General features: G+C 36.4%; 1 protein-coding gene across 8 annotated transcripts in view; it reads left to right on the top strand.

Moving 5' to 3' along the window:
• Positions 1-14,418, top strand: part of CACNA2D3 (calcium voltage-gated channel auxiliary subunit alpha2delta 3) — a 518,406-nt gene that overhangs the window by 341,839 nt on the left and 162,149 nt on the right. For all 8 annotated transcript variants that reach the window (XM_032193911.1, XM_032193905.1, XM_032193903.1 and 5 more), the window contains one exon: positions 3,891-4,024. In XM_032193911.1, coding sequence (XP_032049802.1) covers positions 3,891-4,024 — 134 coding nt within the window. The remainder of the gene's footprint in view (positions 1-3,890; positions 4,025-14,418) is intronic.

Genomic DNA, 14,418 nt, shown 5'->3' with positions numbered 1-14,418 from the left:
TCATTATCTCTGTTAGTCTTAGGAAATAGGGATAGAGAATTGTTCTCTCTATTGTGCAGTTTAGGGATACATTTTGCAAGTACTACAGCAAGAAATGAATACTTTGAATGTAACATGCTGCCTGAAGAGTTTTGTGATATTATGTAAGGTGTTATATCAGATACGAGAAAAGGAATTCTTAAAAACACTACAAGGAGAAATATCTAATGTAATATCCATCCATATTAACAATACTTGTGAATAAACTGCTTAAGTAGGTGTCTGCTCAAGTTGGCTGTTCTTAGTCCAGATGGATCTCTTCTAAACAAACAATAACACACCACCACCAAAAACCCTACAATGTTCACTATTATCAGTGTCTTGTAATGTGTATCAGACTTTGAAGTGTTACCAAACAATTTTTTTCACTTGAAAAACTGACATTAAAACTTTCAGGATGCAATCAGAGTAAATTCCAGCAAGGTATTCTCTATCTGAAAAGTAACTTACAAACTGTGATTAAACAAATTTCCAGGCATAGACAAGTGTTTTTTAAATGAGCCTTTTAGATTTTGAATTTAATTGAAGTATGACATTAAAAAGTGTTAACTAACTGATTTCAACATGTATGGGTGTGAAAGTACTGTTTGATTAAAAATGACCTTGTTATCGCCTTAGATGCAATGCCAATTTTTCAAGCAGTTAATCTGCTCTGACATTTTAGACATTATTTAATATATATTAAGGGAATAAGTACACGTGTTACCACTTTGTTCACTGTACAATACTTAGTGCAAGCAGATCTCTGCTCCATTTACAGTGTTCCATTGCACACTGCTGTAAGAGAAGTGCAAATATTGGCATGATATGTACTTGTTGTGATTTAACCCGGTCAGCAGCTAAGCACCACGCAGCCATTTGCTCAACTTCCCCACTCCCTCTCTGGGATGGGGGAGAAGAACGGGATAGTGAAGCCTGTGAGTTGAGATAAAGACAGTTTATTGAGACAGGAAAATAATAATAATAATAATAATAATAATAATAATAATAATAATAATAATAATAATAATAGTACTATTACTAATAATGTGTATGAAACAAGTGATGCCCAGTGCAATTGCTCACCACCTGCTGACCGATGCCCAGCCTAACCCTGGCAGTCCGGCCTCTGCCACCCTGGCTAGCCACCCCTATATATTGTTCAGCATGATGTCAGATGGTATGGAATACCCCTTTGGCCAGTTTGGGTCAGCTGTCCTGGGTTTGTCCCCTCCCAGCTCCTGCTGCACCCCTAGCCTGCCCGCTTGCAGGACAGAGCGAGAAGCTGAAAAGTCCTTGGCTTGGTGTAAGCACTGCTCTGCAACAATTAAAGCATCAGCATGTTATCAGCACTCCTCTCATCCCAATCCAAAACATGGCACCATTCCAGGTACGAGGAGGAAAATCAACTCTATCCCAACTGAAACCAGGACAGTACTGAAAAGTTCATGAGCTAAACAGAACAAATAATACTGGAGTGGTGATATAAAATTGCATAGAAAACACTGGAACAAAACAATGACTAAGTCTGGTCTCTAAGGGCAATTATGGTTGTCATGGGGACAATTGAAAGTATGTATTTGGTAGCAGGAGAACAGGAGAGGTGAACATAACTGGAGGTCCCCTGTTGCACGTCTCCCACAAATAAATGAGCAGTGTTTTGTGTGCTCTTTCCTTTTAGTGATCTGAATCCTGATTTGCAGACACTGTACACTATTTTAAGTAGAAGGAAGAAAGGCAAAAGGCTTAGTAGTCTACTTTTGCCTCTGCTTTATTTTTCTGATTTTTTGTGAGTGACCTTGATTTTTGAGTATGTAACTTGAGATGTGAACAATGCTGAACACAAATGGCTTCCAATATTGGTTCTCTTTTGAGCTTTCTGAAATGAGGCATACCAGAATTCAGACACTCAGAACTGCTGTAAGGAAAGTGTAGATCACCTGCTGTAAAATGAGGGGTCCACACAGTTCTAGTGTATTTTGAATCCTTGACTGAAAGGTTTATAAGCCACAGTGTGTAAATATATATACATATGTGTGTATATATATAAGTTATAAAGTTACGTGAATAGCTTGTATTGACATTCATTTACACCAAATGAAAAGGACCAGATAGTGAAATATCCCTTATTACCCATACATTTTGATTTGGGAGTCTCAGCAGTGACAAAATTGGAGGAGGCAGCATTTCTGGAAGAGTAATTTAAACATTGCATTTTCTCATAAGTGTTCTAAGGCAATAATTCATAAAATCATGCTATATATGTATTTTTTATTATTTTCAACATGGAACTGAATTCATACATAGAATTCCGCTTTTTCAAGTACAGGTTTCCTAATTAAACTTATGTCAATCAATTTACTCTGTCAGAAAATATTTTCAAAACCTGAGGCAAAAAAAAAACCCACTTGCCTTAATATTATGTTTAGCATTCAGTTAAACTCCTCACATAATACTAGACTTAACAGAAAAAAAAATAAATAAAATCCTTTAAGTAGAATCCTGAATATTTGAACAGTATACTGTATGCTGTATTACGAGCATAGTATATAGTACATGATGAGTTTGAATACTATACTAATATACTGTGAATATCTGACTTGATAGTATAGTAAAATTGATTATGGGAAAAAACTTTTTTCTTATTGAGTTGAAAATATTCATTAAACAACTTATATGAATTGTCATTTTATAGATCTCTGCCCTTAAGTCTGTCCTTACACTGTGTTTTAATATATACATGTAAATCTATGGCTGGGATGAGATGGAATTTATGTAGAAACATCAGTTTTGTGCTGCACAAATTATTGGCAAATGTACCAAATCAGAAAGTTCTAGCTTTCAGACCACAGAGCACCCTTGCAACCTTGCTAGGCCTGGCCCTGTTTATAATAAACACAGCTCAAAAGTTCTTTCAAGCTGCCAAGTTTTCTGCTGAAGCTTGATACTGCAGCTCCACAGAAGATATGATCATATCAAAAGACTAAAATTGCATCGAGACCTTTCATGAAAATTCCATATTGTTCTTTTCTCACTAAAGGAAATGAATTTATACTAAGGGCATTTGATGCAGTTAAGTAAGGCCTGATGGAACTATAACCTTGAAATTTGTCAGTCCTTTGTAACCCTTTCATGATGTGGGCTCCAGATGCCAAGGTCACTGTGTTGTAAAGGTAATTGACGTCTAAGCAATGGTAAGGAAGTGGTGACAGCTCAAACAGCTGTGGCCTCTGCTGTTCTCAGTGTTCTCGGTTTGTAGGAGATGTTTCAAAGGATTAATAAAGCTGTGAATACTTAGCCAAGCAATTCTAGTTGCAGTCTCCATTCCCGGTGACCTGGGAAAATAACCTATTGCTGTTATCTGAGGTTTAGTAACATTCTACAAGGATGAGCATTTTAGAACATTGACAGCTACTGTTTTGTGTCTGTAGTTCTAATCAGTAATGCTGCTTGTAACCAGACAAACTTTGGATGAGATGTTTTTGTACAAAGGTATTGATACCAGTTTATATTTTTAAAGTGTGCACCATTTAGAAACAAAAAATCCCCAAACTTCTTTACCATCAAGCAACAAAAGTTTTCTGGAAATAGAGAGTTTGGGACAGGCCATGCAGTGATTTATAGTAGTTTTGGGAAACTTGCTCTCCAAGAATGGCTGAGAGTTTTACAGACTTCTTTCACTGGTTACTACTGCTTGAGGGGCTGCTTCTGATAAAACATTACTTCATTGCATTTCTCCTTTGCAAATAAAGAAGCAGAAAAAAAAAAAAAGGACAAAAAAAAAAAAAAGACATAACATATCATACTTCTTGTTGAAATCTTCTTTAATTTGTTCTGCCTGGTTTATAACTTCAAACTGTGTGTTTTCACAGGCTTTTTTACTCAGATTTCTACCTTAGCTGATGTTCAAGAGAATGTCATGGAATACCTCCACGTTCTTAGCCGACCAAAGGTTATTGACCAAGAGCATGATGTAGTATGGACTGAAGCATATATTGACAGCACTGTAAGTCTGCATAAGGAAGTATTTAATATAGGCTTACTACATATAATTAGGAATTCTGAGTAAAACTGTTGTGGTAAAAACACTAGTTGTGTATTTCTGTCATTGGAATGCTCCAATTCTATGTGAAAATCATGATTTGATATCTTTGTTACAATCAAATAGTTTGAATTAACTTCAGCAGATATTTATACATTGTAAGTTACATAGAAAAAATGAAACAAACATGAGTCACAGCATCATTTTTGAATTTATGACCTCGGAATGTACATTTTTCTTACTAAAAACAGACATTGAACAGAAATTGATTGGATTGAGTAACCATTTCTTCTATATGTTTTAAACCATGTACATGTAGAATATATGAATAAGTCAGTATAAAAACAGGTTGACTAGAATCAATATTTTTAGTATAGAATGGTGGATGAACAGCTAGGTGACAACTGTGATGTCCTGGGGGAAGAACAGCTAGAAGATTCTGCCTTTCATTGTGGATTGACTGGGTGATCTGTTAACAAATTTGTCGCAACCTTCTAATTTTAACTTGATATCCTTGTGAAACATTAGAGTTAAAGCAGAATTTTCTGTTATGCAGTGACTGAGTACACCATCTTTTTTAATATCATTAAGGGTTGTTCATTTTCATGAGTTGATCTAAAATAGCTTTTAGTTTATTTTCTTTTTTTTTTTTTTTTTTTTTTTTTTTAATCCAATTAAAGTATTTTGGTTTGGTTCTATGTTATCCATAGAACAAGTGTTTGCAGCAAATATCTGTCATGTGGTACAATATGATGCCAAGTATATAATGTAATGAATAGAAGATCACAGATGACTAATGGCAAAATTGTTTTCTTCTTTTTCTTCTATATACCTCTGGAAAAATACGGCAAGGCAGGAAAAATGCACCAGCTTTACATTTTTTTTTTTTTTTATTAATGTGATTTCTCATTTGTTTTGAAAGTCTGGAATGCTTTCAGAAGATTTAAATTGATGCAAAAATATTAAAAAAAAAAATCACAAAAATGAAACCAAAAAACCGACAACTATGATGTGAATAGTTTTGCTGCATCTTCTCGTTTGTTTGGGTGTTTCCAATTCTTCATCTGATGCTATTTGTAATATAAAATAAATACTAAAACTGTAGCTACTCAGAAGAAACAAAAACTTGCACGGACATTAAGGTTTTATTCTTTTGGAGCGACCTTACTCATCTCTATTCCTTTTTTTAAGAAGGTGTTAATCCAGTTTCTTCTGTGTTCTCCTTCTGTTATTGATACACAACAGGGTGAGAAGAAAACTACCCCTTTTTCATTTCATGAAATGGGGAGATGACTAAGAAAATCTGTTTCTCATTCACCTCTTGGTTTTTAAATGCTTGAAGTAATCAATGTGTATATGTTAAAGAGAGTTTGTCTTTTTGCTAGAGAGAATAGTAGAGAAAGATCCATGTAATTGGTGTTTTAGTGCAACTCACCTTTTTGCTCTTGGCCTTTGAATCTTGGATTAAAATTGTTGTTGCAAATGAAATTCATCTTTCTCAACACCAAGTTCTTCCTTTTCCCAAGAAAGTACAGAGTTCTGTTTCAGAATTAATTTTACACTTCACTCTCTTTCTGCTTTTTTAGCCTGTATTTCCACTGCAGGGAGGAATATATTCAGAAAACTTAGTCTAACTTTTGGTAATTCTCCCCTAAATTATGGAAATTCTCAGCAAAATGAAGAATGTAATATTATGTTAAATACTAACTGGATGAGAGAAAGGCTGTGGATATGGTCTACCTTGACTTCAGTAAGGCTTTTGACACTGTTTCCCACAGCGTTCTCCTCGAGAAACTGGCTGCTTGTGGCTTGGACTGGCATATGCTTTGTTGGGTTAAAAACTGGCTGCATAGCTGGGCCCAAAGAGTTGTGGTGAATGGAGTCAAATCCAGTTGGAGGCCGGTTACTAGTGGAGTCCCACAGGGATCAATACTGGGTCCACTCCTCTTTAGTATCTTTATCGATGATCTGGATGAGGGGATCGAGTGCTTACCCTCAGTAAGTTCGCAGATGACATCAAGGTAGGTGCGTGTGTTGATCTGCTCGAGGGTAGGAAGGCTATGTAGGAGATCTGGATAGGCTGCACCGATGGGCTGAGGCCAACTGTATGAAGTTCAACAAGGCCAAGTGCCGGGTCCTGCACCTGGGGTACAACAACCCCAAGCAGAGCTACAGGCTGGGAGATGAGTGGTTGGAAAGTTGCCTGGCGGAGAAGGACCTGGGAGTATTGGTTGATAGTCGGCTGAATATGAGCCAGCAGTGTGCTCAGGTGGCCAAGAAGGCCAACAGCATCCTGGCTTGCATAAGAAGCAGTGTGGCCAGCAGGGCTAGGGAAGTGATTGTCCCCCTGTACTTGGCTCTGGTGAGGCTGCACCTTGAGTACTGTGTTCAGTTTTGGGCCCCTCGCTACAAGAAGGACATGGAGGTGCTAGAGTGAGTCCAGAGAAGGACAACGAAGCTGGTGAGGGGTCTGGAGAACAAGTCCTACGAGGAGCAGCTGAGGGAGCTGGGATTTTTCAGCCTGGAGAAAGGGAGGCTCAGAGGTGACCTTATCGCTCTCTATAGGTACATCAAAGGAGGCTGTAGTGAGGTGGGGTCTGGTCTGTCCTACCATGTGCCTTGTGACAGGATGAGGGGGAATGGTCGAAAGTTGTGCCAGGGAAGGTTTAGGTTGGATATTAGGAAGAACTTCTTTACTGAGAGGGTTGTTAGGCATTGGAATGGGCTGCCCGGGGAAGTGGTGGAGTCACCATCCCTGGAGGTCTTCAAAAGACATTTAGATTTATAGTTTAGTGATATGGTTTGGTGGAGGACTTGATAGTGTTAGGTCAGAGGTTGGACTCGATGATCTTGGAGGTCTCTTCCAACCTAGATGAACCACTGTGATTCTGTTTCTCGCTTTGGCAGCAACCTCTGTGATTCTGTTCATACAGCAGGCGTGTGTAGATGCAAGTGCATAGCTCAGAACACTAGAGGGAGCATGGGGCAGGGATGTTGGATGAGAAAATGAAATTAAAAAAAAACAAAACAAAACAAACACAGTGATGTTGTATTCTTGAATGAAGGAACTACTTTAACCCAAATGCTAGCTCTTTTACTCCAAAACAACACCATTTCAAGTTCTGCTCTCTCTCTCTTTTTTTTTTTTTTTAATTTTTTTTTTTTATTCTTTTGGCTAAGTCTAATTAACATCCCTATGCACATACACACACACATTTATAAATGTCTGAGAGCTCCACTCAGGGTCTTAATGTGTTGGATGGTACAAGAAAACAGATTTAAAACCAGAATACAGTGATCTGCTTAGCTGCAAACCACCTCTCTCCCCTTCCCTCCCATTAAAAAAAAAAGAAAATAAAAATACCAGGATGAATTGGGGCAGTCAGATACAAAACTCTGGAAATAGCAAAAAAAGGCAACCTTATAACAAACCAGATGTGCCTCTGCCTCAGCTAGAGATGCCTGAGAGCTGTTTTCAGAGATCGATTTCTTAGCCATCTCTAGTGTTTTGGCATTAAAGTGCCACCTAAATGGTCCTTCACATCCCATGGCTTGTTGAGTTTTGCAGGCAGTTTTTGTCCCCGCCCCTCCCTGGCTGCCTCTTCGACCCTGATAGCCAAGAAATAGTGTCTTACCAGAAAACTTAAGTGTTCTTACATCAAGCAGTGTCAGAACAACCATGGCTAGATTGCCAGGACCACACATATGGATGTAATTGGTGTCACTGTGTTTTGATGGAGTATACCTTCCCTGTTCTTTTCTCACCAAATATGATCTGCTGTGCTGTTTTAGAGCAAGCAGCAGTATGCTGGAACATACTAGGTAGGATCCAGCCAGAAACATTATCATTGACTTGAAGTCTGACTCTTCTGACATAGGAGTGATGTAATCTTAAAAACATGTCACTGACTCTCAGAAGAATTTAATAAATTTCTGAAATCATTTGAAGTTAGGTTTCTGGAGAACTGGACTGATCCTCGTTGTACTCTGTTCAGGAAGTTACTTGAGAAATGGTCTTTAGAGGCTATCTTGTGCTAATTCCAAGGTCAGCTTCACAACAGTTGGAGTGTAATTCATGCAGCAGGATGGTAGCTTAGGCACTGCCAATACCATTAGACTTAGATGTTAGTATTTTAAAGCATGTAAATATATCAGCTGGTGTGTAGTCTCCAGATTCTGTCCTGTGATTCTATTTTCAACACCATTCCCTTGCATCAATCTCTTTTCCATTTGTACCTCTCTAGTCAGTAGTTTGATATGCACTGGGAGTAAGCTTAGTTGGATCTGTGCAAGTCCATGGGAAAGAGTATTTGGGGTGTGAAGAGTGAGGGGACAGGAAGATCCTTCTTGATGAAGTCTAATAGAAGAAGAGGCCATCTCGCTACGTGTTGGTGTTCAGCTGAGTAGCCTAGAGGTTGTTCTGTAAGAGTTGCAGGTAGGACAGCCATACAGCAGGCCCTAGATGGTGATATTGCTGCTTTAACATCAGTAGGACCTACAAGTACCTAATGCTTTAGAAAATAAAATACCTTAATGAGTGCTTAAAAACAGACGTGGATTTCTAAATGAAAGCTTCCAATGGCACTTTTTGCTGAGTAGATAATAATTATAAAATATAAAAGTATTTCAGGAGGAACATAACATTAAAACAGTGAATGACTTCTTTTAAGCATATGTGCAGCTATAGCAAGTCAATATGAATGACAATATTGGAGGGAAAAAGGAAAAGTGCCTGGGCACTGGGATATTACAGTAAACTGATGTATAGAACTAGTCTCTTGGGGATTCTGATAATTATCTATAAAGTAGGGAAGCCCTTAACTCACTCTCTTGATAGTGTCTGGAATGTGGAGAAATGTTACTTTTTTCTGCAGGGAAAAAAAAAAAAAAAAAAAAAAAAAAAAAAGCCTCCTGAGTTCCTGCTGCTTAAATGCTTACAATTGTCAATTTGTTTATTAACTTGACCTACTTAGACCTTTGCTGACTCTTCCTGGTTAAATTTGTTTCTCATAAGTGTAACTTAGGATATTCTCTGGATCTAATGCACTGTTGAGTTTATCTCCTTCAGGCTATTAGTTTCAAGCTGTGAGCAGATTCAGGCATGCATTATCATGTTGACCCTGCTCAGTTTCCATCTGGAGGATTCCTTTGCATAAAAAGGGCAAATTATTATTTAATATTTTGAGATGACTGGTGCTTCAGAAGTTGAGTTCATTAAAATACAAAAAGCATTCAGAATCGCTACAGGTCATGACTTGTCATAATACGAACTGTGAGTGGTTTTTACTCCATACTCTCCTTCAAGAGTATGTTCATTCTTCATTCACACCATTCACACCTTCTCATAGATGTGCATCAAATTATGGATTTCAGTTTAATTCTACAATTGCTTTAAAAAGAATTTTTTTTTTTAATCTTTTTAAAAGGATTTTTTTTTTTGTAAATATTTTCCAACCAAGAGGCTGATGCTGTGCTAGTAAGGCAACCTGTCCAACAACCTTGTTTCCCCTTATGGTGTCAGTAAGTTGTGGTAGCTCCACTGAACTAAAGCCTATTATGCTATTATGCTTGCCTTTTTTCCATCCAGGAGTTTTGAGTGAGGTATTATACTGTTTACTACTTTTCCCATGCACTCAATTTTCTTTGTGCTCAATGCACAGAAGAGCTTTTATGAAGTAACAAAAATTAAATACTACCCTATTTCCACTATCTTCTATTCCCGGAGATACCTTCAAATACTTTTGGTAGCACAAGTTAATTGTGCTATTATAATAAGTATGTGTAATTAGCATTTTTATCATGGTAAAAGGTTCCCTGGGCCTCTATTTCAAAACTAACTTATAGATCGTAGTACTGGAATGCATTAAAATGCATCAGAGTGTTCAGAATGCTCATGTATATCTACAGCAAGTAAATATTGGTAATCACTGCAGAACTGAATGTCAGGAAATGTCATTAATCAGCAGCAGTAAGTTTACACACAGGCAGTAAGTTTTTTTTCTTTTTATGTCAGTTTTAAAAATCAGAAAAGAGTTGGGTTTTTTTTGTTTGTTTGTTTTTTTGTTTTTTTGCTTTTCCTCAGTACTACCTAGGAGTTGGTTACACGATCTAAACTTTCCTTTGTGGTCAGCATCACTTAATCTCTACTGATCAATGGTTCTTTACTAGAACAAGTCAACAACATTGACTGATTCTGAGGTTCCCAAGAAAATTTCCATTTCTTGCTTTGACATTTATTTAAGTGAATTAAATCAGGAAAAGGAAATCCTGTGCTTGGCTATCAGGCATTCCATCAGGTAGGTTTGTTCTTAAAATAAGGTTCTTTAAGCACTGCTTTGTCTGCTATGGATCTACAGTCATCTTTTGACAATATGGGAAAAAAAATTAAAAATAGCCCAGGAAATGCCTTTTCGTCAGCTCTGCAGTCTAAATAAATTTTCCTTTAAAAAAAAAATAAAATTACAATTCTGACTATTTCATCTTTTCCAAGGCTTCTGTAAGAGAATAATTGCAGTTTGAGGATGCACACCATCTGCTCCAGCAATTATGGTCTGCCGTATTTGCACTGGGATCTTACAGGTAGCACTTGAAAAATAACAATGGTGATCAGTGCAGATACTTGTACATACAACAAAAAAATAAAACCCTGCACATATTTATATATAGGTGCAACATACCTTTAGTCTGATAATTAGTGGGTTGTCTGTGGAAATCTTCACTGACAGTCCAATAAAAACAATCTGTGAGCCATGACTTTTATGATTTCTGTGGCCCAAAATTTCCAGTCACCATAATTAAGCATTCTCATTTGCTACTGAACAGTTCTAATCTCTTTGCTTTACTGCTGAATCTAGAATAAATGAATTACCATTATCAACATTAATTGTTTCAAATTCAGTAAGATCTGTCAACTATCAAAACATAATGAGTGCTCAAGATAGTAAATGTATAAACCTCTCAACTGAATAGAATTAATGCATATTCATTATCTTTTAAGATGCAGCTCAAAAATAACAATGGACTTTTTTTTGTTTTGTTTTGTTTTGTTTTTGTTAGCAGATGCACATCTGATTTACTTATGTTAGGCAGCAGGGTGCTAATCAGTGCAAGGAACACTGTGCCACTTTAATTTGAGCTTAGAGCCCTTGCGCACAACACCAGTACAAGAGACATGGTGCAGCGTGTCCCAAAAAAAACACACAATTTGGGAACTGTCCCCCATCCCTGAAATGAAAATCAGGCCATGCACAGGAAAATAAAGATCATAGTGACCTGATGGCAATATTGATACTTTAAGAATATGTGTGCTGTTCCATACAATAAATGCAAATAAGGACATGCATAAGCATGGATACCACCTGTGCCTGTACATGATATGTGTGTGTACCTTTTGACTTTTGAAGTAAACTACTTTGATAAATTATGTTTGCTTTAATCCATTGCTAGTGCTGGAACTTATACTACATGATGGCAATTTTCATTTATTTCATTAAGTGCAGAATATGACTACGGAGAGCTAATTGCTAGTTGTCAAAACCACTAGAAAAAATGTTGTAAGGAAATAGCAATATTTATTTTAATGAATTAACACTTTTCATGTGTATAGACATATATAGTATTTGTACTATAAAATGCTATACAATATACATCAAAAAGATGTTTAAAACATCAAAAACACAAACAAAAACAAAAGTCATGCACTTAAAGAGGAACATAAAATTTCCTGCTGGGGATGTGGAACATGGAATGCCATCTGTATTATATGGCACTGAGAAAACTGATTATGTTTGGACCTCTATTTCATAGCAGATGGGTTCATTAAATTTAATAGCCTCCAGAGCCTTTAGAAACAGTGTTAAAAACATGTGGAACATGCTGAGACACTTCACTTCTCGCCCCACAGTCATTATAACTCTGGCACAGACTATAAATATTACAGTACTTTATTTCCATTGAAACGGTTTACTATTAAAATTATTTTTCCTAGTGTACATTTGCATGAGAAATACAGAATGAAAATCCTACTTTTTCAGGCTTGAGGTATGCAATTGATTTCTTTAAATGCATTTTACAGTTCTTTGCACTTGGAGGCTTTGATATAGAACTTATTTTTATCTTCTTCCTGCAACATCATCAAGCAGCTGTAATGCCACCACAAAGTTCGGTCTTAAGCAGCTCTGCTCCCAGTGTGGTGCAAGTAAGACAAGCATTATATTAGTGCATACAAATCAGAGCTGTGTTATGTCTTGTCTTCTAGCTTCATGTAGATTCTCTTCTAGTGTTTTATATAATAGGGTAACTTTAACTTTTGTCTCTGTTCATCTTTCATAACTGGAGCAAATAGGCGCTAAATATTTAATTTCAAAGCAGAGCAGTTCCTGCAGAAATGTTTCTTAGAGTAAAAACTCAGTTCTTTCTTAAAATATTCTCAGAATTTGATTACTAAGGGAATATTTCATAGCTCTTTACTTTTTGATTTTCAATTATTTCAAATGAGAACGGGGAAATTTTAGTTATTTAATATACTTAAGCTTAGATGTTTTAGATGTTTGTGTTTTGACAATTGTCTAATGTTCTTCCACCTTGCATTTACAAGTTCTAATGTTTAAAGTAATATATTTCTGTTTCACAAATTGTCATATTTGATAGTGATTTTTTTTTCCAGAAAATACACCAGTGACACTATAAATGTATCACATTATTCTCCTACAATGCAGTTCTCAGTAATGCACCATTTCTGTTTCCTTTTCCAGTGAATGATGTGGCCATCCACAGTCTCTTTTGCTGTTTTCTAAGGTCACACTTGTTTTTAGTTTGTTCTGACCTTTTTAATGAAAATTTTCTCCTTCACAACACTGACTCCAATTTTGTCACTGACCATTGCTGATATTATTACCAGGAACTCCAAAACCACTAAAAACCTACTATGGTAGAAGATGTATGACAAGATTAAATAATCATGACTTCCTAATATAATTTACATTCAAAATATTAGGTAAGAGTTACTAGTTGTTTAGAAGGGGTGAAAAGAATAGTGTAAAGACGCAGTAGAGGTCAACACAATAAGCAACAATCTGTCTATAAGATCTCAAGTGGGAAGGGCAATAAATGAAAATACACAAACATGGTCAAATATTTCAAATCATAGTGTTGTCTTCTACAGGGTTCCCCTACGAGTGTTATTTATCCAGATCTTAAAATTTGTAGAGTTCTTGCTTGTGTTTCATGGAAACATGCTTATTTCATGGAAGTATGGGGGCAGTCCAGTATTTACAGCTTGAATAATGTTTCAGAGCAGTTATATCCCTGAAACACATTATGTGATTGAATTTTGGAAGTCAGAGAATTTAGTAAGTTTTAAATGTTATAGGAACACATTTTACTGTTTTGTGAGCTGTAAAGTGCAATGATATTATATTAGGACTTTCTCATGAATTGTTAAGGTTTTCTCTGTTGCTTTTATCCTAAATATGATGTCTCTTGTGCCTTGATTGCTTTGCACCAAATTACTGTTTCTTCTTAACTGATTGGATGTATGTTAAAAAGAATACATAGAATTACAAATGTCTGTAGGGTTCGCCTGCTGGATGTTATCTCACCAGTTACTATATCCAAATTACTCTGCTGTTGAATATATTTAACAGGCATATTCATGCCAAAATGAGTACTGGTCTCATTTGCAGACACCTGCACACTAGAGATAGAGCAGTTGGGACCATTTCCAGCTGTGGTGTGCCAACAAAATACAGCCCCTCTAGGTGAGGGGACAGAAAATGCTTTTCATTTCCAGTATGCATCACAGAGAATTTTTTTGTTTTTACTATGACATAGAAATGAAAATCAGAAGGTGATGTGTCACTAACTAGAGGGAGAATTTGTTTCTAGATTTCCAGGTGTTATGTTGAATCCTACGTTTAGGAAGGCATGTCTGTTGTTAATGAATATAACTACCTAAAGACATTTACATCTGATAACTGTTTGTCTTTGATCTCATTACCTCTCTTCTGAGTGAAATTTAATTAATTTCATAATTGTTGCTATTTGGTCAGATATATTACCTTTTTTCTTTCTGCATTTGCATTTAGTTTTCACATAATAAATTATTTAGGGTGATAATGTAGGAAAGCAATGAATTTAGTGTAATGTACTAAATTCCATCCTTTGATCTCACGTGTCATTCTTTGACTTTCTGGAAGAGGGCGGTGAAGATGATGTATACTTTATCTGCACTGCTGGAGTAAAAACCTGAAATAATAAGAAAAGACTCATTAAATTGTTGCTGCCATTAGACTTTTGCTGTAGTGGCAGAATTCAGTACAAAAATGAAAAGAAGAAGAGAATGAAAGGAAATAATCTTC

This window comes from Aythya fuligula, chromosome 10, assembly GCF_009819795.1.
Source record: "Aythya fuligula isolate bAytFul2 chromosome 10, bAytFul2.pri, whole genome shotgun sequence".
Taxonomy (NCBI): Eukaryota; Metazoa; Chordata; class Aves; order Anseriformes; family Anatidae; genus Aythya; species Aythya fuligula.
The sequence above is the reverse complement of the archived record's forward strand: the minus strand, read 5'-3'. Positions and strand labels throughout refer to the sequence as shown.